This window comes from Arabidopsis lyrata (assembly GCF_000004255.2).
Source record: "Arabidopsis lyrata subsp. lyrata unplaced genomic scaffold ARALYscaffold_3, whole genome shotgun sequence".
Classification (NCBI taxonomy): domain Eukaryota; kingdom Viridiplantae; phylum Streptophyta; class Magnoliopsida; order Brassicales; family Brassicaceae; genus Arabidopsis; species Arabidopsis lyrata.
Genome location: NW_003302553.1, coordinates 7,566,669 through 7,593,703, shown reverse-complemented (window position 1 = coordinate 7,593,703; position 27,035 = coordinate 7,566,669). Strand labels below are relative to the sequence as shown.

The following is a 27,035-nucleotide window of genomic DNA, read 5'->3' as shown; positions in this document are numbered from 1 at the left end:
AGCAGAAAAGAAAAACTAATTCAATATATGCATAATTTTTTTTCTTGATATAATTTTACTAAAAATTCATCTAGACAAAAAAATCATTAAGAATGATTCGACATGGAAAGTTAGAATTAATCTCTAATACAAATTCTAAGCAAATGCATTTTTATCAAGTTAACAAAAAGAAAATACATTTTTTATCATCCAATAGACCAATACACGCACGCAGTGACACGGCACAGGCGAACTCGTGAGTCGTGACACACGACAACGTACCCGTATCACGTGTTCACCACACAGTGACGAATTAGAGTCTAATTAGGTGATAAATCTATACCAATAAAGTAATATACAAATTCGTCATAATCTATCTTATCCACTTAAACTGGGCCTGGCCCATATCAACTCCGCAACTGCCATTTATTTAACTTTGGGTTTTCTCGTACGGAACAAACTCCCATTTTGCGTCTCTCTTCTTCTTGCTTCTTTCTCTTCTCTCTCACGCGTTGCTGTTGTTGACTCTCATTTCTCTGGATTGCCTTAAACCTTCCGCTACAATCTTCTCCTCTTACATGCGAGCTTCTCCGATTCTCAGGTTTTGATCGCTTCATACTCGCAATTATGGTTTTCGCGGCCAAGAAATTCATCAACAACCCCAACGGTTCGTTCTTCTTTGTTGTTTTCCTGCGTTTCTCTGTTATGTTTGGAGGCGTTTTTTCTTTCTCCGGCGTTGATTAGGTCGATGAGAATCGACAAAGCTCTCGCGAACTGTTGACCTATGTTAATTGTTTCGATTGTGTTACTGTTTGCGAAATTATTTGCATTGCGAGCTTATTGCTCATAAAATTCGCCTTGGTCTATTTATTCACATTTCCCCCCCAATTTTGTTCGCGATCCTCTAAATGCTGCTTCGTCACCGTTGTGTTTCGTTGCATGGTCAACACGATGTCATGATTTTAATGGCTTAGGGTATAATCTCTATATGGAATTGAAATTAACATCTTCTTGGTATAGAACTAGCGGCTTGTGACTTTTGCAGTAAGAGAGAATGGATTAAAGAATGGTTTCCTTTTTGCAGATGTTGTAACTGAGTTCATAGAGGGTCTGGTCGAAACTTATCCTGGACTCCAGTATTTGGATGGCTTTCCTGAGGTTAAAGTGGTGCTACGAGCTGATGTTTCGGCTGCAAAATATGACAAGGTTGCCGTTATCTCAGGTGGGAGTTTTTTGACCGATTATCAGGTGGTTGGTGTAGGGTTTTGAACCTCTTATAAGCAATGCCGCTTTTGTATGCAGGTGGAGGCAGTGGGCATGAGCCTGCACATGCTGGATACGTTGGAGAAGGAATGCTAACAGCTGCTATCTGTGGAGATGTCTTTGCCTCCCCACCAGTTGATTCTATCCTTGCTGTGAGTCTTCCAAATGGGGTTTTGTCTCCTTTTTTCTTCTGTGTATTTGAGGGAATGATAAATTTTTGTCCAATTCCAGGGAATCCGAGCTGTAACTGGTAGTGAGGGATGTCTATTGATTGTCAAGGTAGTCAGAGTGGGAAAGAGAGCCACAGACAGATTGTTTTATTGTTGCGAGGAACTATAGATTCTTGTCTCTATGTTTTTGATTAATTTAGTTTCCCCATCATCTCTCTTGACAGAATTATACTGGTGATCGCTTGAACTTTGGTTTGGCTGCTGAACAAGCAAAATCTGAAGGTTACAAAGTTGAGGTACTGCTCGTGCTCGTTATTGCTACTTCACAGTTTAGAGTTTTTGTCAGACAGAATAACATGATCTCCTTTGTAGACTGTAATTGTTGGAGAGGATTGCGCTTTACCCCCGCCACGTGGTATCGCTGGACGCAGAGGGTTAGCAGGAACAGTTCTCGTCCATAAGGTTCTCTCCTCCTTTCATTCCTCTCTCTAAACACCCTTTAAATCAGTGTCTTTTGTATGCGACTGTTCGTTGATATTGGTTTTGTTTTTGTCACTTTTCAAATTGTGATGTCTGAGACCTTGGGCTGCTATATTTTGATTTGTTTGTTTTGTTTTCACATTATACATTGTGTGTAATGTTAGCTTAGAATCAATAAGAAGTTCTGAACATAAAGCTTCAAGCATCAGTTTATTTTGTTTGCTTCTGCTTGGCAAAGGGTAGGTTGCAGGTGCAGCAGCAGCTGCTGGTCTTTCTCTAGAAAAAGTTGCGGCTGAGGCAAAATGTGCGTCAGAGATGGTTGGTACCATGGGTGTTGCATTATCCGTCTGTACACTTCCTGGACAGGTTACATCAGATCGTCTAGGCGCAGAGAAGATGGAACTCGGGCTTGGAATTGTATGTTATTTTCTGTCTTTTCAAGTTTGCACACAAATTCACTTTGTTTCAGTGTTTTGGTTCGTATGTTGACATTCCAGTTCAACTTTTCTCTCAGCATGGAGAACCTGGTGCTGCTGTGGTTGACGTTCAACCTGTGGATTTGGTGGTTTCCCATGTTCTTCAGCAGATACTTAGTCCTGTATGTACTTAATTTGTGCTATCTTTATGGAAGTTTCTTGTTTCCGTATCCAATTATTTTTCCATTTCTGCAGGAGACCAATTATGTTCCAATTACACGTGGTAACAGAGTGGTTCTCATGGTTAATGGGTAAGCCCCACTCGATGTATTTTCCTATTTAAATGGAAATTTGTCTAGTACTCCATTATTTTCACTGGACCAAATACTGCTGCTGTGATATCAATTTTGGTTGAACTAGTAGGTTACTCTGTGTATTTGGTCGTTAGGGGAGAACTGAGTTTCTTCTTTTCGATTTTGCAGTTTGGGAGGCACCCCTTTAATGGAACTTATGATTGCTGCTGGAAAAGCAGTCCCTAAACTGCAGTTGGAATTTGGACTTGCCGTTGATAGGGTGTATACAGGCTTTTTTATGACTTCTCTTGATATGGCAGGTGAGTTTCTGTAGATTTCTTCATTTAGTTAAGTGTTACATGCTCCTGTTATTACTCTGATGATGCTTCCTCTGCCAGGATTCTCGATTTCAATCATGAAGGCTGACCAGTCGATTTTAGACCGATTGGATGCTCCAACCAAGGCTCCAAATTGGCCTGTTGGCACTGATGGTCCGTGAGAGTTAACCTGTTTCCGATTTCCATGAATTTTTTCCTTGGAATATAGTCTTAGATACAAAAGTTTTGTGCTGCATTGCAGGCAACCGGCCACCAGCGAAGATTCCTGTTCCTGTTCCTCCTTCTCGATCAATAAAAAGCACCGAGGTATGCTTTACAAGTTTGATAAATATAGGTTGTGTAGAGGTTTCAAGGTTTGTTGACAAATGTTTTTGGTAAATCTCATGACAACTTGGCAATACCAGTCTCAAAGTCGACCTCTAGAGCTGAGTAAAGAGGGTCAGATTCTTGAGGCAGCTATTCAAGCAGCAGCAACTGTGATCATCAGCCTTAAGGATAGTTTGAACGAATGGGATGGAAAAGTGGGCGACGGTGATTGTGGGTCAACAGTGAGTCTTGTTTTTAGATGTTGCCACTGTGCATAATTATATTATGTTCATTTAGTATTATCTTACATGGGTTTGCATCAATATTGTAGATGTACAGAGGTGCAACAGCTATTCTGGAGGACTTGAAAAACTAGTGAGTTCATTTGTTACTCTTACTCCCTCATATACCTCTCTCTATGTTGAGTTCTTCACAGAGATTCTTGACAAAAGTTTGAACCATGTCGCTTTTTGTTTCTAGTTATCCACTCAATGATGCTGCGGAAACAGTGAATGAGATTGGTTCATCAATCAAAAGAGCCATGGGGGGCACAAGCGGAATAATGTAACTCATAAAATTATCTCACATTTTCTTCGTTATAGACAGGTCATGCTGTTGGCATTCATTGGTAAAGTGACATTACGGGTTCTCTTGTGAAAACAGTTACCATCTCCTCTGCAAGGCAGCATACGCGGAGTTAAAAGCAAACGCTCAGTCAGAAGTCACTCCCAAAAACTGTGAGATCATACTTGCTTTTATGTGGATAGTTAGTATGCTAAAAGGGACAGGCTTGTTTTGACATTAACTTTATTTTGCATTTCAGGGTCTGAAGCACTCAAGTCAGCAATCGCTTCAGTCAGCAAATATGGTGGAGCAAGTGCAGGCTACAGAACGATGCTAGATGCTCTCATCCCAGCTTCACAAGTTCTTGAGGAGGTGACAAAGAGCAACTTACTTTCTTTCACGCTGAAAATTTAGATAATTGCAACTTGCACAAGTAGTAATAAGTTTTTGCTTTTGGTAAGAACAGAAGTTGAGCGGTGGAGAGGATCCGATATCTGCTTTCATTCTGTCAGCCGAAGCAGCAACTGCAGGAGCGGAATCAACAATACAGATGCAAGCACAGGTGAGTTTACCTTACCATTATTTCGGTCTGCTTTTGTTTATGCTAAATGGTTTTCATATTGAGATGACGGATGAGATTGTGTAACACAGGCTGGGAGATCAAGCTATGTGTCTGCAGAGATTCTTGCAACGGTTCCAGATCCAGGTGCAATGGCAGCAGCAGGATGGTACAGCGGCGCAGCAAGAGCCGTGAAGGAGCTGTGTCAGGGCTCATCATGATCCCTTCCCCGGAGATTCTTCTTTTATTTCCCGGATATATGAATTGGGAATTTGGTGAGAGGCTTTGTGGGCAGTCGTGTATGTACGTTTAAAAAGATTTCTGACTCTGTGAGGGCGCTCTCCGTTTATGCAAATTTTTTTGGTGGTGCGTAATACTGTGAGAGTTTAGAACTTCCGAGAGAGAACGAGACTTATATTGGTATCGGATTCTTTCTTAAACGACTCTGAGAACAATGTCTCTTCTGTAGTTCTATTCTTCATCTGATATAAGCATCATTCGTACCTCTATTGAAGCTTTTTATTACATTTTCCCCGATATATTTTGGGTTTTTAGATTGTTTATATTTTAAATCTCTGCCTTGCTATCTCTCGTCCAACATTGGATAGGCTTTTGGGCTTTTAAAGTCCACTTTAGTGAACATGGACCCGATTGAGCTTTTTGGTTTTTTTTTTTTTTTTCATCGAATCCTTAAGGGATTGTTATATATCGAGAGGCCGAAGAAATCGGTAATCACAGAGAGAGGAAAAATAAGGTGCTGTTTGTTTTCCTTTGTTGTTATTTAATAAGATAAACGTAAATAGTTCCCGACATTAACTAGTTTGCGTAACGTTGGTCCTGGTTGAATGAAGAAGATGTCCAATCTTCCAAGAGATTTGTCGGAGGAGGTGCTCTGTAGAATTCCGTTGACATCTCTGAGGCCTGTCCGATCTACTTGCAAAAAGTGGAGCACTTTATCCAAATGTGGGAGCTTTGCAAAGAAGCACCTTGCTCAAGCAAAAGTAGCAGAAGCAAAGGAGTTCATGGTGGTCATGATGATGAATTTTAGGGTTTATTTGATGAGAGTCAATCTTCAAAACACGGTTGAATCATCATGTATAAAACGCGAAGCTAAACTTATTGGCTTAGGCGATGATGAACTTGATATATCTCAAGTCTTTCACTGCGACGGTTTATTGTTATGCATCAGCATCACCAAAGACAAGACTAGGCTCGTGGTTTGGAACCCCTATTGGGGGCATACCCGTCCAATCGAGCCCACACATCAATTCAACAAACTCGATAGCTATTCGTATGCTCTCGGATACGACAAGAGCAGCGAATCCCACAAAATCTTGAGGGGTATTACTTGTTTGAAGCCCCATTTTGATGAGTTCAAAATCTACGATTTTAACTCTGATTCATGGAGGGTTCTTGATGTCACTCCAGACTGGCACTTAAGGACTATTCACCATGGCGTGTCTCTCAAGGGAAATGCGTACTGGTTTGCTGAAGAGAAGTATTCCGAAACCAGAGAAATAGACGATTTTTTCTTAGTCTGTTTTGATTTCACAAGAGAGACATTTGGGCCGCCTTTGCCTCTTCCGTTTGAGTTTGCTGTTTCTGAAGATGCTATGAGTGTATCTAGTGTTAGAGAAGAGCAGCTTGCTGTTTTATATCAGCCGTGGGATACATTAAAGATGGAGATCTGGGTTACGTCTAAGATTGAGCCCAACGCGGTCTCCTGGAACAGCAAGGTGTTCTTATCAGTGAGTTTAAAACAACTCATTGGCCCTCAGTTTCATTTTTATTTGGGGAGTTTCTTCATTGACGAGGAGAAGAAAGTCGCTGTGGTTTTTGATAAAGACTACAAAGATAAGCGCAACATGGCTTACATCATTGGAGTGGATGGATCCTTTAAAGAAGTGGATCTTGGAGAATCAGACGTAAGGTGTTACCCACTCGTGTGCTCTTATGTTCCAAGTCTAGTGAAACTTAATTAGTCGACCATCTATTTCTTGCTTGTTTTTTTTTCTTTCTCTTTTGTCATCTTCTTTGAACAAGATCATTAGTTTCTCAATAAAATTTGATTTTGTTTCGTATACTTCTTTTTGTTTGCCATATATATTTTGACTTGGTTCCACTGCACAATTTGGGGGCATCCAAATGGTGCACACGCTCCTTCCCCTGCAACTAATCATTTGATACTTTCAGTCCCTTAAGTTGGAGGCTTCCTAGCAAACTATGTGCTTCTTGGTTGGTTTTCTCCGCGAAAGCATGCATTGTTTCTTCCAATTCATTCTGGTCATACCAGAGTTACTTGCATTACTGGTATCAGGCTTCACCTGCTAGCGAGTATACTGCATCACTACACCGAGTTGGTTGCAGTCCTGATGGAGTCTTCTTGGTAAGCCATTTTATCATCTTTAAAGCGTATTGTTGAGTCAAGTATTATTGGTGGTGCGTAATACTGTGAGAGTTTAGAACTTCTGAGAGAGAACGAGACTTATATTGGTATTGGATTCTTTCTTAAGCGACTCTGAGAAAAATGTTTCTTCTCTTCTTCATCTGATATAAGCATCGTAACCTCAATTTTTTTTTGGTACGTAATAATATTAGCATCTTTCGATATTCTTAAATATCTCAATGGATATATAGGAGATAAACATGAATCTTTGTAGATCCCTTATCTCTCTCTATCTCAATAAGTATATAATCTGTTGTAGTCGTTTCTCGTAAATCAATACAGTATAACGTTTCTGATTTAAAGGTATTCACAAGATCAACTCTATATGTCTCTGTAGTCTGTAGGGTTCAAATATTTGAGATGGAAAAATCTATAGTGGTGAAATTGATAATTTTATAACTTAGATGGTATTGGTATAATCTGGTCTGTAATCTTGGGAACAAGAGACAGATTGACCATAGATTTGTGCATTTAGATGATTCTGAATTTCTGATGTGGTTCTCTGTTTAATGGTTGTGAGGACAATAATAAGTGGTTGTTGAATAAGTACAAATGATGTACCAAAGCCCAATTCAAGGGGAAGAGAGGGTCAAGGGGGGGACAAAAAGAGGGAGTTAGTTATTGAATGTCTTAAATTAGTGTTAAGACAGTTTTGCCTTCTTACTTTCTTTATATTTGTGAAACGCTTCTGACATTAATTTTCCTCTTTTATGTTCAACAATTCAGAATAACTCAAACACAATGGTACTTGCAACCAACTCTGACTCCGAAGAGCATTTGCATTCCACTTTTGCTTCCAGATATGTCCGTGCTGTTGTTCCCAGGTCTCTCTGCATTTTTCTGGATTCTTTCCTCATTTTAGTTTTTTCTTCTTCTATGTTTATATATAGTTATGTATTTGTTTGCATATATTAAAACAGGTTCAAGATGCCTGACCATTGCATGCCCAAAGATGCTGCTTATCAAGTGATCAATGATGAGTTGATGCTTGATGGCAATCCCAGGCTTAACCTAGCCTCCTTTGTCACCACTTGGATGGAACCTGAGTGTGACAAACTCATCATGGATTCTGTCAATAAGAACTATGTTGATATGGATGAATACCCTGTCACTACCGAGCTCCAGGTTCTTTTCTCTCAAACTCATCTGTTTGCCATTCTCAATAGAGTCAAGACTGTTTTTCCGATTGTATTCAGAACCGGTGTGTAAATATGATAGCTAACTTGTTCCATGCTCCCGTTGGAGAAGGCGAGGCTGCTATTGGGTGTGGAACTGTCGGTTCATCAGAGGCTATAATGCTTGCTGGTTTAGCTTTCAAAAGGAAATGGCAACATAGGAGAAGAGCTCAGGGTCTATCTACTGATAAGCCTAACATTGTTACTGGAGCCAATGTTCAGGTCTAAATATATACTTAATTCTCATCCTCCAATTATCACACTTGCTTTGGATAGTGATCTGATTCTTTCAAAAATCAATACATTTTCAAACTTTTTTTTCATCCGTTCAGGTGTGCTGGGAGAAATTTGCAAGGTACTTTGAGGTAGAGCTCAAAGAGGTGAAACTAAGTGAAGACTATTACGTGATGGACCCAGCTAAAGCTGTAGAGATGGTGGATGAGAATACCATCTGTGTTGCAGCAATTCTAGGATCTACACTTACCGGAGAGTTTGAGGATGTGAAGCTATTGAACGATCTCTTAGCTGAGAAAAACGCAGAGACGGGTTGGGAAACTCCTATTCATGTTGATGCAGCAAGTGGAGGATTCATTGCTCCTTTCCTCTACCCTGATCTTGAATGGGACTTTAGGCTTCCATGGGTGAAGAGTATCAATGTCAGTGGTCATAAGTATGGACTTGTGTATGCAGGAGTTGGTTGGATTGTCTGGAGAACAAAAGATGATTTGCCTGAGGAACTTGTCTTTCACATCAACTACTTAGGAGCTGATCAACCCACTTTCACTCTCAACTTCTCAAAAGGTTTGTAAAAAAACTGGTTTATCCAATCAAATCCATCATCACATTTTCTTTAAGAAACTCAACATTTTTTTGCAGGGTCGAGCCAAATCATTGCTCAGTACTATCAGTTTATCCGACTAGGCTTTGAGGTACTTGTTCTCTTATTTTTGTCTAGATGACAACTTGCTTAATCTAATGATCCTTTTTGGAAACTGGAATAGGGATACAAGAACATAATGGAAAACTGCATGGATAACGCAAGGAGGCTAAGAGAAGGCATAGAGATGACAGGGAAGTTCCACATTCTGTCTAAAGATATTGGCGTGCCACTAGTAGCATTCTCACTCAAAGACAGTAGCAAACACACGGTGTTTGAGATCGCAGAGTCACTGAGAAAATTCGGGTGGATCATACCGGCTTACACTATGCCTGCAGATGCACAGCACATTGCTGTGCTCAGAGTTGTTATCAGAGAAGACTTTAGCCGAGGCCTTGCAGATAGACTCATCACACACATCATTCAGGTACTGAAAGAGATTGAAGGGCTTCCTAGCCGGATCGCGCATCTTGCTGCGGCTGCAGCGGTTAGTGGTGATGATGAAGTTAAAGTGAAGACTGCGAAGATGTCCTTGGAGGATATCACTAAGTATTGGAAACGCCTTGTGGAACACAAGAGAAATATTGTCTGTTAACTGTTATTCTTTGGACTTACTTGGTAATAAGGTTTTAATTTAGACCATTTGGCGGTAATAAGGTTTTAATTTTTGCTTGACATTATATTTATATTGATGGTATAACAAAATATATATATATATCAGAAAGAGTGGCTTTTCAGTAGTACTGGTAGTTGTAGGATTGTTCACTCTGGTTTATATTGTTCACCTAAACCATATAATAAAAAGTTCAATTCCTCCATGGTGTGGTAAACGGAAAATTACCTGCAAAGGCAAAATACAAATATCACCGGCTACAATCAATATAATCAAACCCAAAGCATTTGGCAAAAATCAAAATCGAAGAAGGGACTATATTTCACAAGCTACCAGTGAAACAAAATGCTGAGACCAAATGAGCAATAGTCACACATCAAATTAATATACAACAAGGTCTGAAAGATTTCCCTCTTAGCAGACTTTTCAACAAAAAAAATGTGGGAAAAGCAAACCATCATCTTCTTCCTTGACTAGCTCTCATCCATTCAGCTTTTGTTGCTCCGACCGAATCACGGAGATATGGGTTCGTAGGGATAAGTCAACCAAGGATGCTTAAGAGCTTCAGATGCAGAAGGGCGTTTCTTTGGATCAACTTGGAGCAAGTATGCCACAAAGTCTATGAAGCCTTGGTCACCCATTGGCAGTCTACGCTTAAGCGATGACTTTTTCGGTATTAGGTACTCCAAATTGTTACTCTCCTGAGATATTACAAACACAAACCCATTAGACCAGTTTGAAATCAAATTCTACAACCATTACAAATTGCTTTAGTAATAGGTGGGAGCTGCACTATATAGTAAAGTTTTTTTTTCTTTCTGGTTTTTCAATACGCACCTGGTTCCTCTCATATAGTAAATGATTTTTGGTGAAGTACTTGCATGTATCACGTCCTTTGGCAAGCATTTCTTGGTCAATGGATCCGATTATACCGATGACCCTTGCAAGCAAAGTTGCCGGAGAATCATTTTGGAAAAGAACCTACAAAAGCAGACCCAATTTACATTATAGAGTCCTAGCTAGCTTAGGGGATTATATTATAATAAAGCTTTTAACTGGTATCATCGATGCTGGAACTTACATTGCCGGTACACAGTTCAGCCAAAATGCAGCCAAGTGACCAGATATCTATCTTCTTATCATATGGAAGCCCAAGAATGACTTCTGGAGCACGGTAGGATCTAGACTGAACATAGGAGCAAAGATGATCTGTCTCAAAACAGCTACTTCCCAGATCAATAACTTTGATTTCGCATCTGCTGTAGCTTTTGATTAGTATGTTTTCAGGTTTTAAGTCGCAGTGTATAAGGCCCAGACCATGAAGAAAGTTCAATGCTTCCAAGCACTGGATAGTAATTGACTGCACAAAATTTTGATTTAGAAGAAAATAAGAGAGCAGCGAAAAACATACATAAAACTTGTGACTAGTAAAGGTTGGCTAACCTGCAATCTTGGCATAGTGAAATAAACCTCTCCACCTGATTCCCTATTAAACTTTTGGAACTCATACAAGTTTGCCTTGAGAAGTTCACATACTATTAACAGGTGCTCCTGCAAAACTGAGATTCCAATTAATCACAGTCAATGGCATCATGATGCAGGCTCACGTCACAAGTTCTTCACTGAATCTCATCAACGAACAATTGATACATCATAGCATCAAAGTAGCAGAATATCTACCCGATGTTGAAAAGAATAAGACACAATTCTGCATCTACTTACCCGGAAGTAGAAGTAGTCATACAGTCGAAGGAGATGGTATTTGTCAGCAGGATCATGCTGGTTGACATACTTGAGAAGTTTGATTTCATCAAGGCTTTGGTCAAAAAAGTCTTTGTTGTTCTTTATGATCTTTACACAGACATCAATGCCGGTGTGGAGGTCATGTGCTTGTATTGCTTTGCTAAAAGCTGCTGATCCAAGATGCTCAGTGACATGGTAACGACCAGCAATGACAGAATTCAAAACCACATGGAAGTTCTTATCCTCCTCAAAACCAGTCCTGGGCAACAAAAGAATAATAGACGAAACAAATAAATTTCCTGAGGTTCACAAGAATTGGGATAGACTTCATCCCCCTTCTAAACAAAATGTGTACCAAACATCATTTAATACATAATAAACAAAAGATACCCGATAATTGTAAGGGAACAGACCTGTTTTTCCTGTGAACAATCTTCAGGTTGAAGGTCTCAAAATCCTGCTCTTGGGCTTGAATCTGTCTTACTTGCTCTTGGACCACGATTGCATCCTCATCCTCGAACGAGGTCCCAGGATCTTCTTCCGGCCCATGACCAGTTTCTTCCTCATCTTCTTCCTTGTGCTCTCTCCCAGTATCAGAACTATGGGAGAGTGCGGATGGGGAAGAGTTTCTTGAACTTGCAACCTTTTCATCATCCATGTCTGTTATATTTCTTTCAGAGGAAGAGCCGCTGCGTCGTTTTGTCAAAGAAACAACCATACTATCGGACTCGATTAGGCCCTTTGATTCATCAGTTTCATTTCTCAAAACAGCATTGCAATGGTTTGACCATTCAGGGTTTGCAGAATCTTCATGGGACATCTGTCTATCAGGTACTGGAGAGGGAAAGGAGAAACCACCACTTGCAAAGTTTTTAAGCTGCATAGTTGCACCTTTACCAGGTGGAGGCTTGACACCAGCAACGCCAACTCCGCGATAAGGAAGGAGCTCCAGATCCCATTCACTACCTTCTCCAGGAAAGTATTCAGTTATTATACTCCCATTGTCATCAACATCATCGCTCATTCCTACACCAATTGACCTAACTGCAGCATTTCGATCATCTTCTGCGCGGATATCCTTCGGACAGAGTTTATTACAGTTATCCTCGACTTTCCCTTTGTTCAACAAAATTAGATCATTTTCATGGCTGACAAATCCCTTCCAAACAGGTTCAGTGTGCATCAAACTTAGCTCCTCTGCATCCATCAATTGCCCTTCATATCGAGCAAGCAAATCAGGTTCCTTGGTCCTGCTGTATGTTTCAGTCATTGAGAGACCCATCGGATCATTGGAAGCAGTAACTGGCTCAATGCCTTTAGCGAGCACATATTGCTCACCGGAGAAATAAGAATCCTCCTCGGCAAATGAATGATCATCATCATTCTTGGTTTGACTTTTATCCTGCGTATCAGGAACACTTCCGCGCTCTGTGCCTTTTTCATTATCGCAAGGATAGTCAACTTCGTGACCCAAAAACCATGCCTCATCCTCAATTGGTTGCCTAATGTAACCAACATCATCATCGTCGTCATATTCATCAGAGTCCCAATATTCATTTGAATGTTCATTGAGAGCACCTAATCCATCGCCAAAGCCAAAAATCAAGTCAGATGCATCGTCTGCTATTCCGTGACTTACAGACAACCAGTTTCCTCCACCAGCCATTTTGCCACCTATGACACCATCAGAAAAGAAAAATTAAACTGGAATACAACCTCTGAAGATATGACAAAAAGGTAAGTTATAGAAAAGAAAAGGTGTACATAAAAGATACAGAACAGAAAGTTTTAAGATTTGGATGTTAGCCATCATAATGTCAACTAACCTGATGAATTGATTTCTTGTCCAATAGGAACATCTAGATAAGAGCCGATAAGGAAATAATTCTCAGTATTAATCAGCTTCTCGTCCAATATGTCTCGCTCATGTTTTTCTTCCCAAGTAAAGTTCATCGGTTTATCCTCTGACTTGATTTTTACATGTGGCAGTCTAGGTAAGTCTTCCCTCGGACCATCATGAGGCAGCGAAAATGCTAAGCTGCTTAGATTATTATGTTCATAACCAGACTGTGACTTTCCAAGGTATAGCGCTGTTGCCACATCATCTTCCTGCTCCTTATTAAGAATCCTGGAATCACTGGTGCCAACCTTTTTCTTTCCTTGCCTTTTGTCTAAAATGGCTACACTATTATCTTCTGTTGACGTGCTTCCCTTGGACAATGGAAAAACAGTTGTAACAGAACAGTCCTTCCAATGGTCTGGTGAAGCACCAATGTTCTCTTCACTTCTTGACCAAGACGTGGTGACGAATCCTTCTTGTATTGCAGAGTTCCCAACCTTATTATCAACTTCCAGAGATTGACATGCTTTGCCACTGTCATACTGAGATACCTGACTAGAGCTTCCAGTCCGTATCTTCTCAAAAGGAGAGAAGATGTCTTCCACAACCACTTCATTGCTTTTACCAGTTTCAGGAACCTTTTCATGACTCGATTTCTTTGAGCTCTGTGGATTCACAAAGCCTCTTTTACTTGGATTGATACTGTATACTTCAGAGTCAGCTACAATATCGGTAGAAGTATGGTTCCAGGGAGGTAAATCAAGCCCGGTATCCTCAAATCCTTCAGAAAACATGAATCTCTCCTCCCAAAAATCTGCATTACCACTTTGTGTCTGAACAGAAACATCGTTCATAAGATTACTCTCGCGTAAGTTATTGGCAGCTCCACATTGAATCTCTTTCACAACCAATTCATCAGAAATGTGACTGTCCTTTTGAAAGCCTAATGCTTGGCTACTGCCCCTTTGCTTCGTCTTATCCAACAACTTGCTCACACCATTATCCTCAAAGTTAAGCTTTTGAAGACACCCATTTGAACTTGGGTTATTAGAAAGCTCACTAATCAACGCAGCTTCAGCTCTCATAAAACGATTCTTCCGCAAAAACTCCAAAATCGAGTCGATAGAGCTCGAGTCCTCCATTTCCCCAAATCCCTAGAAACAAAGTTTCACAAAACCTGAAACATTTACACAAACAGAAACTCTTCACTATATATTTCTTCGAATCTCATTCAATCCCTCCCTCCAAACAAAAACCCAGAACGAAACAAATTAAGCAACTTAGTGACTAATAAGAAAATTCGTGAGGACGAAAACCCTAACAAAGAATATTCTCCTTCTCTCAAGAATATTACCCCAAAAAAAAACAATTTTTTCCGAAAAAATTTCAATCCCAAAACCCAGGATTTGAAGTCGAGCAATCATTTTCACTTACAGATCTAATTCGAGCAGCTTCAATCAATTTCTTCTTGCATTATTCCTTGTTGAAGTCTTTGCTTTGTTCTGCAAAATCAAATGGAGCTTCTTCTTCTTCTTCTTCGTCTTAATAATTTTCCTTAATTCTGCAATCCCGGCGCTTCCCTCCTCCTTGGACATCCCATTATCAACGCCACCAATGCGCAAATAATTATGCCATTTTTCTTTTTTTATTTTCATTTATTTTTAATAAATATTTTTAGTTTCGGATTCATGGAAAATCATTAGTTTTGGTGGGAAGAAAAAGGCAAAATGACACATTTGCCAATTTAGTTTTGTTTTGTTTTTTTTTTTTTTTTTTTTTTGTCACAATTGTGTTTTATTGATAATACAGAGCCAAATGTGACAGACCAATATTTTACAAAGACTAAAACAAGAAAACCCAATAAAAAAAAACAAAAGCCCATTTTAGAGAATCCTAAACTGAAGGAAAAGCTATTTCACATTACAGAACACGTGGCAAGTGGGAAACAGGTTGAAAGACACGTAGAAAGTCAAAGATGTAGGAGTCTCCGATCATTGCAGATCGTTGTAATGTCGGAAAGCTTCAACTCCGGCCAAAATCGCGGAAAACTTAATCAATCGACATATCTCAATCTTCGCACAAAGAAACAACAGCGAAATTCCAATTTTAGCTTTGATGAGAATCTGACTCCACTTAATGCATATCTGAAAATCTTCATCATCTTCTTCTTCATCATCTTCTTCTTCAATTAACAGCTTTTCAATCTTCTAGAAAATTTTGCAATTCACCTAAAATAAGCTTGCTTTCATCAAACTTAAGAACATAAAATTCAATCGAATCCAAAGCATCAGTCAATAAACTCAGCCCCAATTACTTCAAAAAAAAAACCAAAGGCACCAAATGCGTCTTAGCTCTGCAACTTCAGTCCGATCTTAATTGATTAAAAAAACCAATAAGCTTAAAGAACGAAATAAGCCCCTTCAGCAAGGGAGGAGCAGAGAATTACACACCTAGATCTAAGGAGAGAGTCAAAGTAATCAAACACAAAGTAACCGAAGCTTAAGAGAAATGAAAGAACGAAAGACGAAAAACAAATCCGGACAAAAGCCGGTACAAAAGCCATCCGAATCGCCAGAGGACGAATCGATGGAGACGTAGCCAGCCACCGTTGCGGAAGAAGCCAACCGGTGTTGGAATTTTGCCGACCAACTGTGCTAAACAGAGCCACCGATGCCGGAAAAAAAAAGCTAGCCGACGTTGCTAAGGGAGCCAACGACGCTAGACGGAAGCCGACCATTGCCGGAACCAAATTTGATCATCGGAGAAGACTTCCTCTCTCTGAAGGATTCAAAGAGAAAAGAGAGAGAAAGTCCGCTCCATTTAGTTTTGTTACACTGTCCTAAATTTCACTTTTTATTACAAAAGTTAGTTTATTCAATATTTTTTCAATATAAGGGCATCTCCAACCCTACTCTATTTTAGAGTAAAAATGAAAAATTATTCTCCAACTCTACTCTATAATTGACTCTAAAATAGAGATTTCTGCAGATTGACTCTATATATAGAGCAACTCTATTTTTGAGTTCAACTTTTTTTATTTATACTTTAGTCCCTCAAATTTAAACTTTTTTATTTAATACATATAATCATTTTATAAACAACAATTACAACACATAGCTTTATAAACATAACAAGCAAACAAGTACTAAATTTAAAATAATTTTATAAACTTAACAAGCAAACAAATACTAAATTTAAAATAAACAACATAAAAAAACTAAAACATAAAACTAATAATTTAATAGTCCGGTAAATTGCTTGTAGATCCGCCAAGATAGTTAAAATATTGTCCAAATGAAGTAGATGGAGGAGGAGTTTCTTGATCTTGATCTTGTTGTTGGACACGTCGTTTTTGTAAAATCCGTGCTTGTTCACTCTCAAAATATGCCCGAACATTTGGGTTTTGAAAGGAATTCAAATCACAAAATAAAATTTTGTTTTCTCACTACGAAATGCTTTAATTGATCATATGTGAGAAAAATATTCTAATGGTGTTATTTAAAATAAAATTTGTAATGTTTTATTATTGTTATATGATGTAATGTTTTTTTTTTTATAATTAGTGTTTAATTTAAATAATTTCATATTTTATGGGAATTTTGCAAATCTATAATATATGGGGTCAAATTGTAAATTATATAATTAAAAAGTATTACTCCCTCCGTTTCGTTTTACTTGTCGTTTTAGAGTTAAAATTTTGTTTCATAATAGTTGTCGTTTTAGGATTTCGATGCAAATGTTTGGTGAAAATTCCAGTTTTATCCCTACTGTTTTAATGTTTCGGCCAATGAATTTTTTTATAAAATATATTAATAAAGGGTAAAACAGAAAATTTAATGTTTTTCTTAATTTGTGTGAGAAAACCTTAAACGACAACTAAAACGAAATGGAGGGAGTAGTATATAAAATAGAAATAGAATATTTTTAAGAATATTCTTTTTTAGAGTAGAAAATAGAGATATACATTGGAGAGAAACCCACCTCTAAAATAGATTTACTTTATTTTAGAGTAAGATATAGAACTCTACATGAGAGTCTAAATAATGCGAATAATGAATGGGTTGAGTGAAAGAAAACAATATTGCACGTGTTATTATTACTTTTTGCCGTACTTTTAGTAAACGAGTAAAATTAAATATGGCGCAATAATTAATCAATTTACCGGTTATGTAGTTTCGAATTCAAATTCGAATGTTTTTGAATAAAGAGTAAAATATTTCACTGTTAATAGAGCCCATTAAGTTTTTACAGTAGGCCCAATAATTAGGCCTTTTCACGACCCTACGCAGAAATTATAAAGCGGCGCAAAAAATTACTGAATCGGTTTTTTTTTCCCGGTGGATGTAATGTCGAATACATCAGAGGACGGCGACGGAGCATCGGTAACTACAGGCGGCTTGTTCCCCGTCTTCCCTACTTCGGCGAACTCCGTCTCAGCTTTTTCTGGTGCTCCTCAATGGCTTCGCAACGCCAGCTTCACGACGGATCTCTCCGTCATCAACGCTGCCGCTTCGACGGCTCCTTCCTTATCCGAGGTCGAGGCTGGAGACGAAGAAGATGAAAAAGGAGATGCCGATGGGAATATTGGTGAAGCTAATCAGCCTAGAGTATACAATTTGGTTGAAGAAGAAGAGTCTTTGGAGTCTGATGGCGACAAGGTAATGAGGAAGCGGGGGAAAAAGAAGAAGCGGAAGAGTGGTAATTCTTCGGATGAATCTCGTTCAAGGAAATCCTCAGTTAAGGCATCTGATGAATACTATTCGAAACCTGTGAAGGATTATTATTTGGATACTCGTCCTGATCCAGATAATCTGGCTTATGGCTCTATTTACAGGTACTTTGCTTATAATTTGTTTACTTGTGTAGTTATGGTTAGTTTTAAGAGTGTTGGGATATTGAAAATCTGCTTCTGTTTGCATAATGCAGGATGAATGTTCCTCGTTATAAACTTGACAATTCTCAGAGAGTTCCTGGTTCAGGTTCTCTGAGGTATTATTTGCGGAATCGGCGTAGTTCTATGCTTGACACAGAGATTGATATTGATTCTTTGGAGGGGAGAGCAAAGTCTGATACCCGATATTGGTATGCAAAACATGCTGCCTTGGAACGCAACAAGAATTTCAAGCGTATTCGTTTATCTGCTTCAACTGAAGCTGTGGATTCGTCCTTTGATAATTTCATTCCACTGGAGGAAGATGAGACTGTCCAAGAAAGTGACGAAGAAGATGTTTTATCAAAGGACTCAAAGATGGGAGCATCATGGGAGGATGAAGTGCTGAATAAAACGCGAGAGTTCAACAAAGTGACGAGGGAGCGTCCACATGATGAAAAGGCATGGCTGGCATTTGCTGATTTTCAAGACAAGGTTTCAAGTATGCAATCTCAGAAAGGAGTTCGCCTGCAGACTTTAGAGAAAAAGATTAGTATACTTGAGAAGGCTTTTGAACTGAACCCAGATAGCGAAGAACTGTTGCTTGCTCTGCTCAAGGCATACCGACGCAGAGACAACGCGGATGTACTAATCAGTAGGTGGGAAAAGGCACTTATGCAAAATTCCGCAAGCTACAAGTTATGGAGAGAGTTTCTATGTGTTGTTCAAGGGGAGTTCTCCAGATTCAAAGTATCAGAAGTGAGGAAGCTGTATTCTTATGCGATCCAGGCTCTTTCTTCTGCTTGCAGCAAGCGACATAGGCAGGTTCTTATTTTATGGTGCTAACTGATAAGGGTCGATAAATCACTTCAATACGTCTTTGTTTACTGTCACAAGTCATTTGGAGTCCACCTGTTTCATTTATCATACTTAGTTTATTCTGGTGTTTCCCCACTATCTTTAATCGTTGACATTATTGATATTCTTATTATTTAGCAGTTAGACATTGTAAGGTTAAATTCTATTTATTGGATTATGCAGGTGGATACAACATCTGAACCGTTGGATTCTGCTGCCATCCAGCAGGAACTCGTTCTAGTCGATATGCTTGTTAGCCTCTGCAGGTTTGAGTGGCAGGCTGGTTACCAGGAGCTCGCCACAGCGTTACTTCAAGCTGAAGTGGAATTTAGCATCTTTTCTCCATCTTTGTTGCTAACTGAACAGAGTAAATTAAGACTGTTTGAGCACTTTTGGAGCAGTAATGGTGCTAGAGTTGGAGAAGAAGGAGCTTTTGGATGGTTATTGTGGCTGGAGAAAGAGGAGGAAAACAGGCAGAAAATTTTGAAAGAAGAATTCTCTGATGACAATGAGGTAGGTGGTTGGACAGGTTGGACAGAACAGGTCTCAGGTAGAAATGGAGATATTGCTTCAGCTAACACTGGAGAGGTCGATGTTGATCGTGAGAGTCTGGATGAGGAAATGGAAGACGAGAATAGCAAACCGGAAGATGACACTGAAGCTATGCTGAAATTATTGGGCATTGATGTCAATGCTGCGGCCAGTGATGAGGTTAAAGATACATCAACTTGGGTAAAATGGTTTGAAGAAGAGGTTTCTCGAGATCACAGTCAATGGATGCCTACTCGGAAAGCTGGTATCTATCTCTACCTTTACCATCATTATCTCTTTATCGATTGTTCATCTTCTCTCTTGGAGCTTACAATGGTCTTAATGTGTCTATTGGGTGAGCTTTTTGTCCAAGTGGGACTAGTCGCTCAGCCTTTTTTGTCATTAGTAAATAAAGTTCAGTCTCTATAGATATGTTTGATGGGATTGACTTGCAATCTTATTTAGAAGACTGTAAACATGCATGTGGTTAACTGTGCATCATCTTTCAATAGGTGGAGTCTCCAGTGTTGATGGAATAGGTGAGGGAGAAGATGAAGAGCAACTCTCAAGTGTTGTACTATATGAAGATATAAATGGATATCTATTTTCTTTATGTTCAAACGAGGCCCGCTTATCTCTGGTATACCAGTTCATTGATTTCTTCGGTGCACATATCTCCCCATGGACTTCCAGCAACAGTTTGTCGTGGAGTGAGAAAATAAGTAGCCTTGAAACATTGTCAGATTCTATGCTAGAAAACTTGAGAAGTGTTCATGAATGTCTGTCGAAATCAGATAGTGCCAACTGCTTCAGCTTGGTATCTCTTTTAGGTGGCAGCTATGACATATCTATGCGGGCTGAGATGATGAAGTTTCTCCGCAATGCCATCTTGCTTTGTCTAAATGTTTTTCCGCGAAACTACATTCTGGAAGAAGCTGTGCTTGTTGCAGAAGAGTTATATGTAACAAATATGAAAACATGTGAGGTAGCAACTACGCCATGCCAAGCTTTGGCCAAACGTCTCCTGAAAAGTGACCGGCAGGTATTCCCCGTTCCAATTTGTTGATGTGGTCTACTTTTTTATTCAGTTTATCTGAATTTTGAACTGATTCCTTCTCTATGAACAGGATCTACTACTTTGTGGAGTTTATGCACAGCGAGAAGCTGCTTCTGGAAATATGAAACATGCAAGACGAGTTTTCGACATGGCACTGACTTCTATCTGTGGCCTCTCGAAGGTTAGTTTCAGATCTTTTGGTTATGTTGTTAGCATATGATACAAAATTTCATGTTTCCACCTATGTTTCTAATTCAAAGGAACTAGATCAGTTACCCTGGTTTTGTGTTTATTGCTGATTCAAATTATCGCTTACTGGTCTCAAAAACTGGGGCCCTGCCACTTGAGCTTTCACAAGATAATATCTCGTGGACGGATCATAGTAGAGTATGTTATAGATCAGTGTCTTCTTGGTAATGTACAGGGAAGCATGGCCTAGTGGATATAGCGAGAAATAGGTTTACTTATTTTGCTTTATTCTTTGTGCTCTTGTACGGAGATACATCAGCCCAATTTCCGTGATTTCTTTGGATTTTATTTGACATTGCAAAAGCCATGCTAAGTTTATTTCACCTATGATTGCAGGAATTACAGTGTAACGCTCCTTTGCTATGTTTATGGTATGCTGAATCGGAAGTAGCCAATAGTAACGGCAGTGGTAGGGATACAGAATCATCATCTCGTGCCATACATATTCTGTGCTACCTGGGAAGTGGTCTAGCTTATATTCCTTATACTTCCCAGTCTTCAAGTATGCAAATCCTTAGAGCACGCCAAGGGTTCAGAGAGAAGCTTAAGAAGATACAATCAACCTGGTCTCATGGTGTCACAGATGATCAATCAGCAGCGCTTGTTTGTTCGGCAGCTCTATTTGAGGAGTTAACAAATGACCTTCCTGGTGCTGTTGAAATCCTAGAGCACATGTTCAGTTCTGTTCTTCCAGGTTATTTCTCTGATCTCTATTCTTGAGTTATCTTACTGATTTCCATGCTAGTACGCATGACTGCATCAGAAATGTTTTCCATATACAGATAAAATTTCTCTTAAAGGCATGTATCTTGCATCCACTGCTTATCTTGATTTATATCTCGTCGTTAAGATTTTGGGGTATTGTGAATGTTCCAGGAAGAAAAAGTCAAAGTCGTCAGCTTGAACTCTTGTTCAATTATTATGTGAGAATGCTTCAGAGACACCAGGACGATTTAACTTTGTCACAACTTTGGAAGCCCATATCAGAGGGACTGCAACTGTATCCTCTCAATCCCATGCTTTATCGAGCTTTGGTGGACATCTGTAACCACCGTATGACATCCCATAGACTGAGAATGATGTTTGATGACTACTCCCGCAAGTAAGCTTTTTCTCAAACTTGTTAATAATAAACCTTGCATCTCGCGAGTACTGCCCAATGTAGATATGGATGCTTAGCTTAAATGATTAAAGACGACTAGTTACATGTTTATGGTCTTCCTCCTAGAACAAGGGTTATGTATATTGATATATTGGTGCTAAACTTGTTTAATATGTTAATCATGTAGGAATTCATCTGTCGTTGTTTGGCTGTTTGCACTTTGTTATGAGTTGAGTAAAGGAGGCTCCCTACACAGAATCCGTGGATTGTTTGAAAGGGCATTGGCCCAAGATACACAAAACAACTCGGTTATTCTATGGCGTTGCTACATTGCATATGAGATCGACATCGCGCACAATCCATCAGCAGCTAGAAGGATTTACTTCCGAGCTATAAATGCATGCCCATGGTAGGAACATATACTTAATCTAAAGTTCTTTCTCCAGATTTCTCATATTATCGAGAACCAATTCTTAACATAATGGCGTGGCAGGTCGAAAAAACTATGGCTGGATGGGTATGGGAAGCTGAGCTCAGTCCTGACGGCAAAGGAGTTGTCAGATTTACAAGAAGTGATGCGGGACAAGGAACTGAACATTAGGACAGATATCTACGAGATTCTTCTTATGCAGGGATGAGATCATTGAGATGTATATATATACTTATGCCATGTTCTGGTTATTGAGAATTTACCAAATGTAGAAGAAGAAAATGAGTGTCCTCTTGACCTCTTGTTTGCTCAATAGATATTACGTAGAACCATTCAAAAGAAAATGATTAAAGGTTTATAAACTTTATCATTGAACACTCGCTACTCTTTTGTTTTTAACCTTGAGAAATGAATATTTTTCTTTATGTAAATTATGCAGTTATTATTGAAAGATAGATCTCTTTCCTAAATACCATTCTTGTTTTCTAAATATTAACATTTGTAGACTTTCTTTTTTAGTATAAAGATATGCCACTTTTTAATAAATCTTTTAAAATTGGTCCAAAAAAAAAAGGGAGAGTGTTATTTCATTTTCGTAACACATAAAAGTGATGGCATCGGGGAAGCTTCCGTGGGAGTTGGAGGAAGAGATACTGTCTCGTCTTCCACCTCGATCTCTTGTTCGGCTCAGATCTGTATGTAAACACTGGAACGATCTTTTCAACGACAAAAGGTATAGAAGGATATGGAAGGATCTAGAAGATCCACAATATATTATCAAATATTGTATAGTTATGATATAAGATATTTTATATATTTGTATTCATCTAGTTTAGGAAATCTCTTTACTATATAAACCTATGTAATCCTAATAGTTAGTCTTATGAGAGTCAATATACTATTCTTCCAATCCTAAACTCTCATCAATATCTATCAAAAGGTTCGTCAACAACAACTTGGCTCGTGCTCGTCCCCAATTCATCATCCTGACCGAATCCAAAATGTATTCGATAGACACCATCGGTCTGGGCGGCGTTGATCCGACGATAGAGGTGAATGAACTAGCCTCTGAATTACATTTTGAGGCTAAGAAGTCGACATATACCCGTATCACGGCTTGCGATGGAATATTGTTTCGTCACTTTTGGATGCAAGGGGTTACCATTTGGAATCCATGTTTGAGACAGGTTGGATTGATAGAGTACGAGTACGAGGACAGAGATTTCCATTTATTGGGTGTAGGATACGATACTACTAAACCCGAGAAGGGTTACAAGATCTTGGGGTATTTTGATCGTCTTCGTAGAGTCACTGACGCTTGCCAGGAAGGTCACCTCAGGTTTGCGATTTATGAGTGTGCGTCTCACTCGTTTAAGTTCATTGATTCCCTGGATTGGCCAATGCTGGCAGGTTTAGGTGAATATGTTTCCTTGAACGGAAATTTGTATTGGACTTCTTACAATAAAGAGACTCGTGAGTGTTTTCTCGGAAGCTTTGATTTCTCCACGGAAATATCGATGCGCTTTTGTCTCCCTCCTTGTGGGAAGCATGTTTCTGGCTCACTACATAAACTTGTCCTCACTGTATTTAAGGGAGATAGGTTTGCATTGTTAAAGCAATCTCGTATATCAAGGAATACAGAGGTTTGGGTAACAAAGGAGAAGATTAACAATAGTAATAAGGATGACGTGGTGTGGTTAAACTTGATGACACTGTCAATACCTAACTTTCCTTCGCTTTTCAATCAGTTTTCTGGTATTAGATACTTCATTTATGACAAGACCCTTATCATGTGTTGTGGCGCCGATCAAACTGGAGTGCCTTGCATCTTTATTGCGAGGGGAGACATGTGCAAGAAGATTCAAATAGGTTCTGGCTTTGATCATTTTTCTCACTGTGTCTATCTTCCAAATTTGATCTCGGTTCCTTCTGAATTCAAATCACTACAAAAAAAGGTAAGTCAGAAAATTGTTATGGAGCTGGTGAACCATACTTGGAAATAAATGATGAACCTCCTTGATTTTGTAAACCTTTTTAAGGTTGGGTTGCTAGTATAGCTTACTACATGCAATCTTTTATCAATCCAAATATGTTGGGTTCCTTCTGAATTCAAATCAGTGCAAGTTTAGAATTTGTATTTTTCTTGTTTATTATACATAATCTCAGTTGGTTAGTTTAAATAAAGAGAGTACAAAGCCTTTCCGGTCTTTTGAAATGTGATTATGTTTGAAATGTGATTCTGTTTTCATTTCTTTTCTATAATGTGCTGCTCTCTATGTGGATTGGTTTAGTACGTGAGCCTTCTTGACATCTTTTTATGAAGTTCTTGGTTGGGTTCTTAGTATAGCTTAATCTATATGCATCTGGTATCATGTTGTATAGATATAAAACAAAAGTACACTAAGACAAAATTCACATTAGCTGAAGGTGACTTGGATTTTAGACGCACACAACATGATAAAGAGAACAAAACGTAGATGAGGACTAGTGAGACCCACGTCCTTCAGCTTCTGGTTTAGACACAATGTTCCTTTTTTTTCAATAGGCCTGCAACATCGCAGAGAGTCTCAAGAACCAGCCAAAGACTAGCTGCAACAACACACTTGTCACATAATACCTGCAAGTCACCTTATCACTTCTCGGGTTCTCATTATCTTTTATCAACCCAGATATAAGACTGTTTGAAACAAACATAGTACTGGTTCAGCTAACACTGGAGCTGGCGATGTTCACTGGGAGGGTCTGGATGAGGAAATAGAAGATAAAGAAGAGGTTTCTCTAGATCAAGGTCAATGGATGCCTAATCTAAAAACTGGTATATATCTATCTCTGCCTTTACCATCATTATCTCTTTATCATTTTCTTCATCTTTTCTCTTGGAGCATACAAAGGTCTAAATGTGTCTATTGGATGAGCTTTTTTCCAAGTGGGACTAGTCGCTCAAGCTTTTTTTGACATTCTTAGAGAAATTAGTAAATAAAGTTCAGCCTCTGTAGATATGTTTGTGGCGCCGATCAAACCGGAGTGGCTTGCATCTTTATCGCGAGGGGAGACATGTGCAAGAAGATTCAAATAGGTTCTGGCTTTGATCATTTTTCTCACTGTGTCTATCTTCCAAATTTGATCTCGGTTCCTTCTGAATTCAAATCACTACAAAAAAAGGTGAGTCAGAAAAATGTTATGGAGCTGGTGAACCTGACTTGGAAATAAATGATGAACCTTCTTGATTTTGTAAACCTTTTTAAGGTTGGGTTGCTAGTATTGCTTAATCTACATGCATCTTTTATCAATCCAAATATGATACAACTTAAGATAAATTACACTCTAAAAACGTAATTTAATATATATATATATATATTTGAAAAAGATTGATGACATTGCCAACAACCAACTTGCCTAAGCTCGTTAATAAGTATTGTGGTATTAGTTATTTCATCTTTGACAAGACCCTAATCATGTGTTGTGGCGAAGGCGAAACTGGAGCTGCTTGCATCTATATGGTAAGGGGAGGTATGTATGTTCAAGAAGATTCAGATTGATTCATGGATTGTTCGGTTTTCTCACTGTCTATCTTCCAAATTTGATCTCAGTTCCTTAATAATTCATATCACATCAAGTTTAGCTTTTGGATTTTTTTCCGTGTTTTATTACAAATCTGAATTCAATAGTTGTGTCCTCACTTTTGATTCAGAAGCAATTTCTGCTCTCGTTGTTGTTGGAGCAGAGTATATGGAGCTTTTCCCTTCTTTGAAAGTTGATTTTGTTTAACTTTCTCATACGCTCTGTTTACATGGGGATTGATTTAGAAATAAACGATAATAGTACATGAGCCTTATTGAATTTTTGTTAATTCTTAATGTTGGGTTGATAGTATATAGTTTAAATATCTATATATGCATCTTTTAACCAATCCAAATATGATAAAGCCTACAACTTAAAAAAACGCTATTTTGGAAAAATTGGATTAAGGTGACTTGGGTTTAGACACATGCACACACAACATAAAGAGAACAAAAGGCAGACCATTATAGTGAGACAAACGTTCTTGAGCTTCTGGTTTAGACATCATTCTTATTCAAGAGACCTACAACATTGCAGAGATTCAAGAATCAGTCAAGACTCCCTACAACACATTTATCATAAATTATCTACAAGAACAAGTCACTTTTCACTTCTACGGTTCCAAAGTAAAACCCATTTTGTAAATTTCATATTAGGAGATATATTTGGACAAGTTTCTACAGCTGTAAACGCCAAACATATGTTGAGTGGCAGTAAAAAGAACTATGGCGGATTTTCAAAGCTGAAGCTGAGCATATAGATAGTTTTGTTAAAGGGATATGAGAGCTATACGTAGTTATGTTCTTTTCTGGTCATTGGAATTTACAAAGTGTGGTAGAGGAAAGCGAGATGATCGTAAGTAATACAGATGCGTGAGAAAAAAGAAAGACCAATCTCCTTGATCGCAAGGCAAGGGATCTTCTTTTTGGAAGAGAGTGAGATCAGAATCTTAGATTTACACTTCATCAAACCCTTCACTTTCTGCTTTTACTTGTTTAGTCCTATTATTTGATAGAATATAGAGAAGCCATCCAAAAATATATGATTAAAGTTTTGTTTTGATGTTAATATTCACTACTTCCCTTTTTTTATTCTTGGCGAATATGATCATAGTTTTTTTTTTTTTTTTTTTTGGTAAAATATGATCATACTTTAAAATTTTCTATTACCATACATTATAGTTAGAATTTAGAAACATCGGATGTCTGTTTCCCTATTGATTGTCGTTATGGTCAGTTGCAAAATTTCACTGACAACAAATATTTGACATAAAAAGTTGAGTGTAACTTGGTTTTCACGTACGTTATTGTATAGA

The 27,035-nt window shown here is 38.6% G+C and overlaps 6 protein-coding genes across 8 annotated transcripts; 5 read left to right on the top strand and 1 right to left on the bottom strand.

Moving 5' to 3' along the window:
• The first annotated feature begins 369 nt into the window (after window positions 1-369).
• On the top strand, window positions 370-4,877 carry LOC9321295 (putative 3,4-dihydroxy-2-butanone kinase). Its single transcript, XM_002885183.2, has 19 exons — window positions 370-646; window positions 1,064-1,201; window positions 1,282-1,394; window positions 1,474-1,521; window positions 1,637-1,708; window positions 1,785-1,874; window positions 2,136-2,309; window positions 2,407-2,490; window positions 2,564-2,619; window positions 2,791-2,921; window positions 3,000-3,092; window positions 3,181-3,245; window positions 3,344-3,487; window positions 3,577-3,620; window positions 3,726-3,809; window positions 3,909-3,982; window positions 4,069-4,181; window positions 4,276-4,371; window positions 4,461-4,877. Exons 1-19 carry the CDS (start codon window positions 607-609, stop codon window positions 4,587-4,589), a joined length of 1,788 nt encoding a protein of 595 aa, XP_002885229.1. The 5' UTR covers window positions 370-606; the 3' UTR covers window positions 4,590-4,877.
• A 170-nt stretch (window positions 4,878-5,047) lies between these two features.
• LOC9321294 (F-box protein At3g19470) lies at window positions 5,048-6,446 on the top strand. 2 transcript variants are annotated; one of them, XM_021033514.1, is made up of 2 exons: window positions 5,048-5,122; window positions 5,223-6,446. In XM_021033514.1, exon 2 carries the CDS (start codon window positions 5,223-5,225, stop codon window positions 6,348-6,350), a length of 1,128 nt encoding a protein of 375 aa, XP_020889173.1. In that variant the 5' UTR covers window positions 5,048-5,122; the 3' UTR covers window positions 6,351-6,446. The 2 variants fall into 2 exon arrangements, with proteins under 2 accessions (XP_020889173.1, XP_020889174.1); XM_021033515.1 differs by having other exon boundaries at window positions 5,050-5,122; window positions 5,220-6,446.
• A 100-nt stretch (window positions 6,447-6,546) lies between these two features.
• Window positions 6,547-9,609, top strand: LOC9319152 (glutamate decarboxylase 5). Its single transcript, XM_002885181.2, has 7 exons — window positions 6,547-6,754; window positions 7,541-7,638; window positions 7,735-7,939; window positions 8,011-8,211; window positions 8,322-8,790; window positions 8,866-8,918; window positions 8,991-9,609. The coding sequence occupies exons 2-7, from the start codon at window positions 7,556-7,558 to the stop codon at window positions 9,459-9,461; spliced, it is 1,482 nt and encodes a 493-aa protein (XP_002885227.1). The 5' UTR covers window positions 6,547-6,754; window positions 7,541-7,555; the 3' UTR covers window positions 9,462-9,609.
• Window positions 9,610-9,721: 112 nt separating this feature from the next.
• Window positions 9,722-14,727, bottom strand: LOC9319151. Of its 2 annotated transcripts, none has more exons than XM_021033428.1 (8): window positions 14,497-14,727; window positions 13,049-14,239; window positions 11,636-12,896; window positions 11,202-11,481; window positions 10,923-11,030; window positions 10,561-10,839; window positions 10,317-10,460; window positions 9,722-10,180 (listed from the first exon to the last, which is right to left on the bottom strand). In XM_021033428.1, exons 2-8 carry the CDS (start codon window positions 14,202-14,204, stop codon window positions 9,992-9,994), a joined length of 3,417 nt encoding a protein of 1,138 aa, XP_020889087.1. In that variant the 5' UTR covers window positions 14,205-14,239; window positions 14,497-14,727; the 3' UTR covers window positions 9,722-9,991. The 2 variants fall into 2 exon arrangements, with proteins under 2 accessions (XP_020889087.1, XP_020889088.1); XM_021033429.1 differs by having other exon boundaries at window positions 13,049-14,216; window positions 14,497-14,696.
• A 2,604-nt stretch (window positions 14,728-17,331) lies between these two features.
• LOC9321292 (protein NRDE2 homolog) lies at window positions 17,332-22,584 on the top strand. The gene is made up of 9 exons (XM_021033427.1): window positions 17,332-17,896; window positions 17,989-18,757; window positions 18,974-19,586; window positions 19,834-20,363; window positions 20,449-20,559; window positions 20,964-21,321; window positions 21,504-21,729; window positions 21,917-22,138; window positions 22,223-22,584. The coding sequence occupies exons 1-9, from the start codon at window positions 17,409-17,411 to the stop codon at window positions 22,365-22,367; spliced, it is 3,462 nt and encodes a 1,153-aa protein (XP_020889086.1). The 5' UTR covers window positions 17,332-17,408; the 3' UTR covers window positions 22,368-22,584.
• A 148-nt stretch (window positions 22,585-22,732) lies between these two features.
• On the top strand, window positions 22,733-25,397 carry LOC110230457 (putative F-box protein At3g18340). The gene is made up of 3 exons (XM_021033503.1): window positions 22,733-22,892; window positions 23,100-24,974; window positions 25,156-25,397. The coding sequence occupies exons 1-2, from the start codon at window positions 22,771-22,773 to the stop codon at window positions 24,160-24,162; spliced, it is 1,185 nt and encodes a 394-aa protein (XP_020889162.1). The 5' UTR covers window positions 22,733-22,770; the 3' UTR covers window positions 24,163-24,974; window positions 25,156-25,397.
• Window positions 25,398-27,035: the final 1,638 nt, after the last annotated feature.

Excerpts from the sequence above, each read along its gene's own strand:
- LOC9321295 (XM_002885183.2), top strand. The coding sequence starts at position 607 with ATGGTTTTCGCGGCCAAGAAATTCATCAACAACCCCAACG. Across the intron at positions 2,922-2,999 it reads GACTTCTCTTGATATGGCAG|GATTCTCGATTTCAATCATG; the intron begins GTGAGTTTCTGT and ends TTCCTCTGCCAG. Across the intron at positions 3,488-3,576 it reads ACGGTGATTGTGGGTCAACA|ATGTACAGAGGTGCAACAGC; the intron begins GTGAGTCTTGTT and ends TCAATATTGTAG.
- LOC9321294 (XM_021033514.1), top strand. The coding sequence starts at position 5,223 with ATGTCCAATCTTCCAAGAGATTTGTCGGAGGAGGTGCTCTGTAGAATT.
- LOC9319152 (XM_002885181.2), top strand. The coding sequence starts at position 7,556 with ATGGTACTTGCAACCAACTCTGACTCCGAAGAGCATTTGCATTCCACT. Across the intron at positions 7,639-7,734 it reads GTCCGTGCTGTTGTTCCCAG|GTTCAAGATGCCTGACCATT; the intron begins GTCTCTCTGCAT and ends ATATTAAAACAG. Across the intron at positions 8,791-8,865 it reads CACTCTCAACTTCTCAAAAG|GGTCGAGCCAAATCATTGCT; the intron begins GTTTGTAAAAAA and ends ATTTTTTTGCAG.
- LOC9319151 (XM_021033428.1), bottom strand. The coding sequence starts at position 14,204 with ATGGAGGACTCGAGCTCTATCGACTCGATTTTGGAGTTTTTGCGGAAG. Across the intron at positions 10,840-10,922 it reads TCACTATGCCAAGATTGCAG|TCAATTACTATCCAGTGCTT; the intron begins GTTAGCCAACCT and ends AATTTTGTGCAG. Across the intron at positions 10,461-10,560 it reads CTGAACTGTGTACCGGCAAT|GTTCTTTTCCAAAATGATTC; the intron begins GTAAGTTCCAGC and ends CTGCTTTTGTAG.
- LOC9321292 (XM_021033427.1), top strand. The coding sequence starts at position 17,409 with ATGTCGAATACATCAGAGGACGGCGACGGAGCATCGGTAACTACAGGC. Across the intron at positions 18,758-18,973 it reads GCAGCAAGCGACATAGGCAG|GTGGATACAACATCTGAACC; the intron begins GTTCTTATTTTA and ends TGGATTATGCAG. Across the intron at positions 21,322-21,503 it reads GTTCAGTTCTGTTCTTCCAG|GAAGAAAAAGTCAAAGTCGT; the intron begins GTTATTTCTCTG and ends TGAATGTTCCAG.
- LOC110230457 (XM_021033503.1), top strand. The coding sequence starts at position 22,771 with ATGGCATCGGGGAAGCTTCCGTGGGAGTTGGAGGAAGAGATACTGTCT. Across the intron at positions 22,893-23,099 it reads GATCTTTTCAACGACAAAAG|GTTCGTCAACAACAACTTGG; the intron begins GTATAGAAGGAT and ends ATCTATCAAAAG.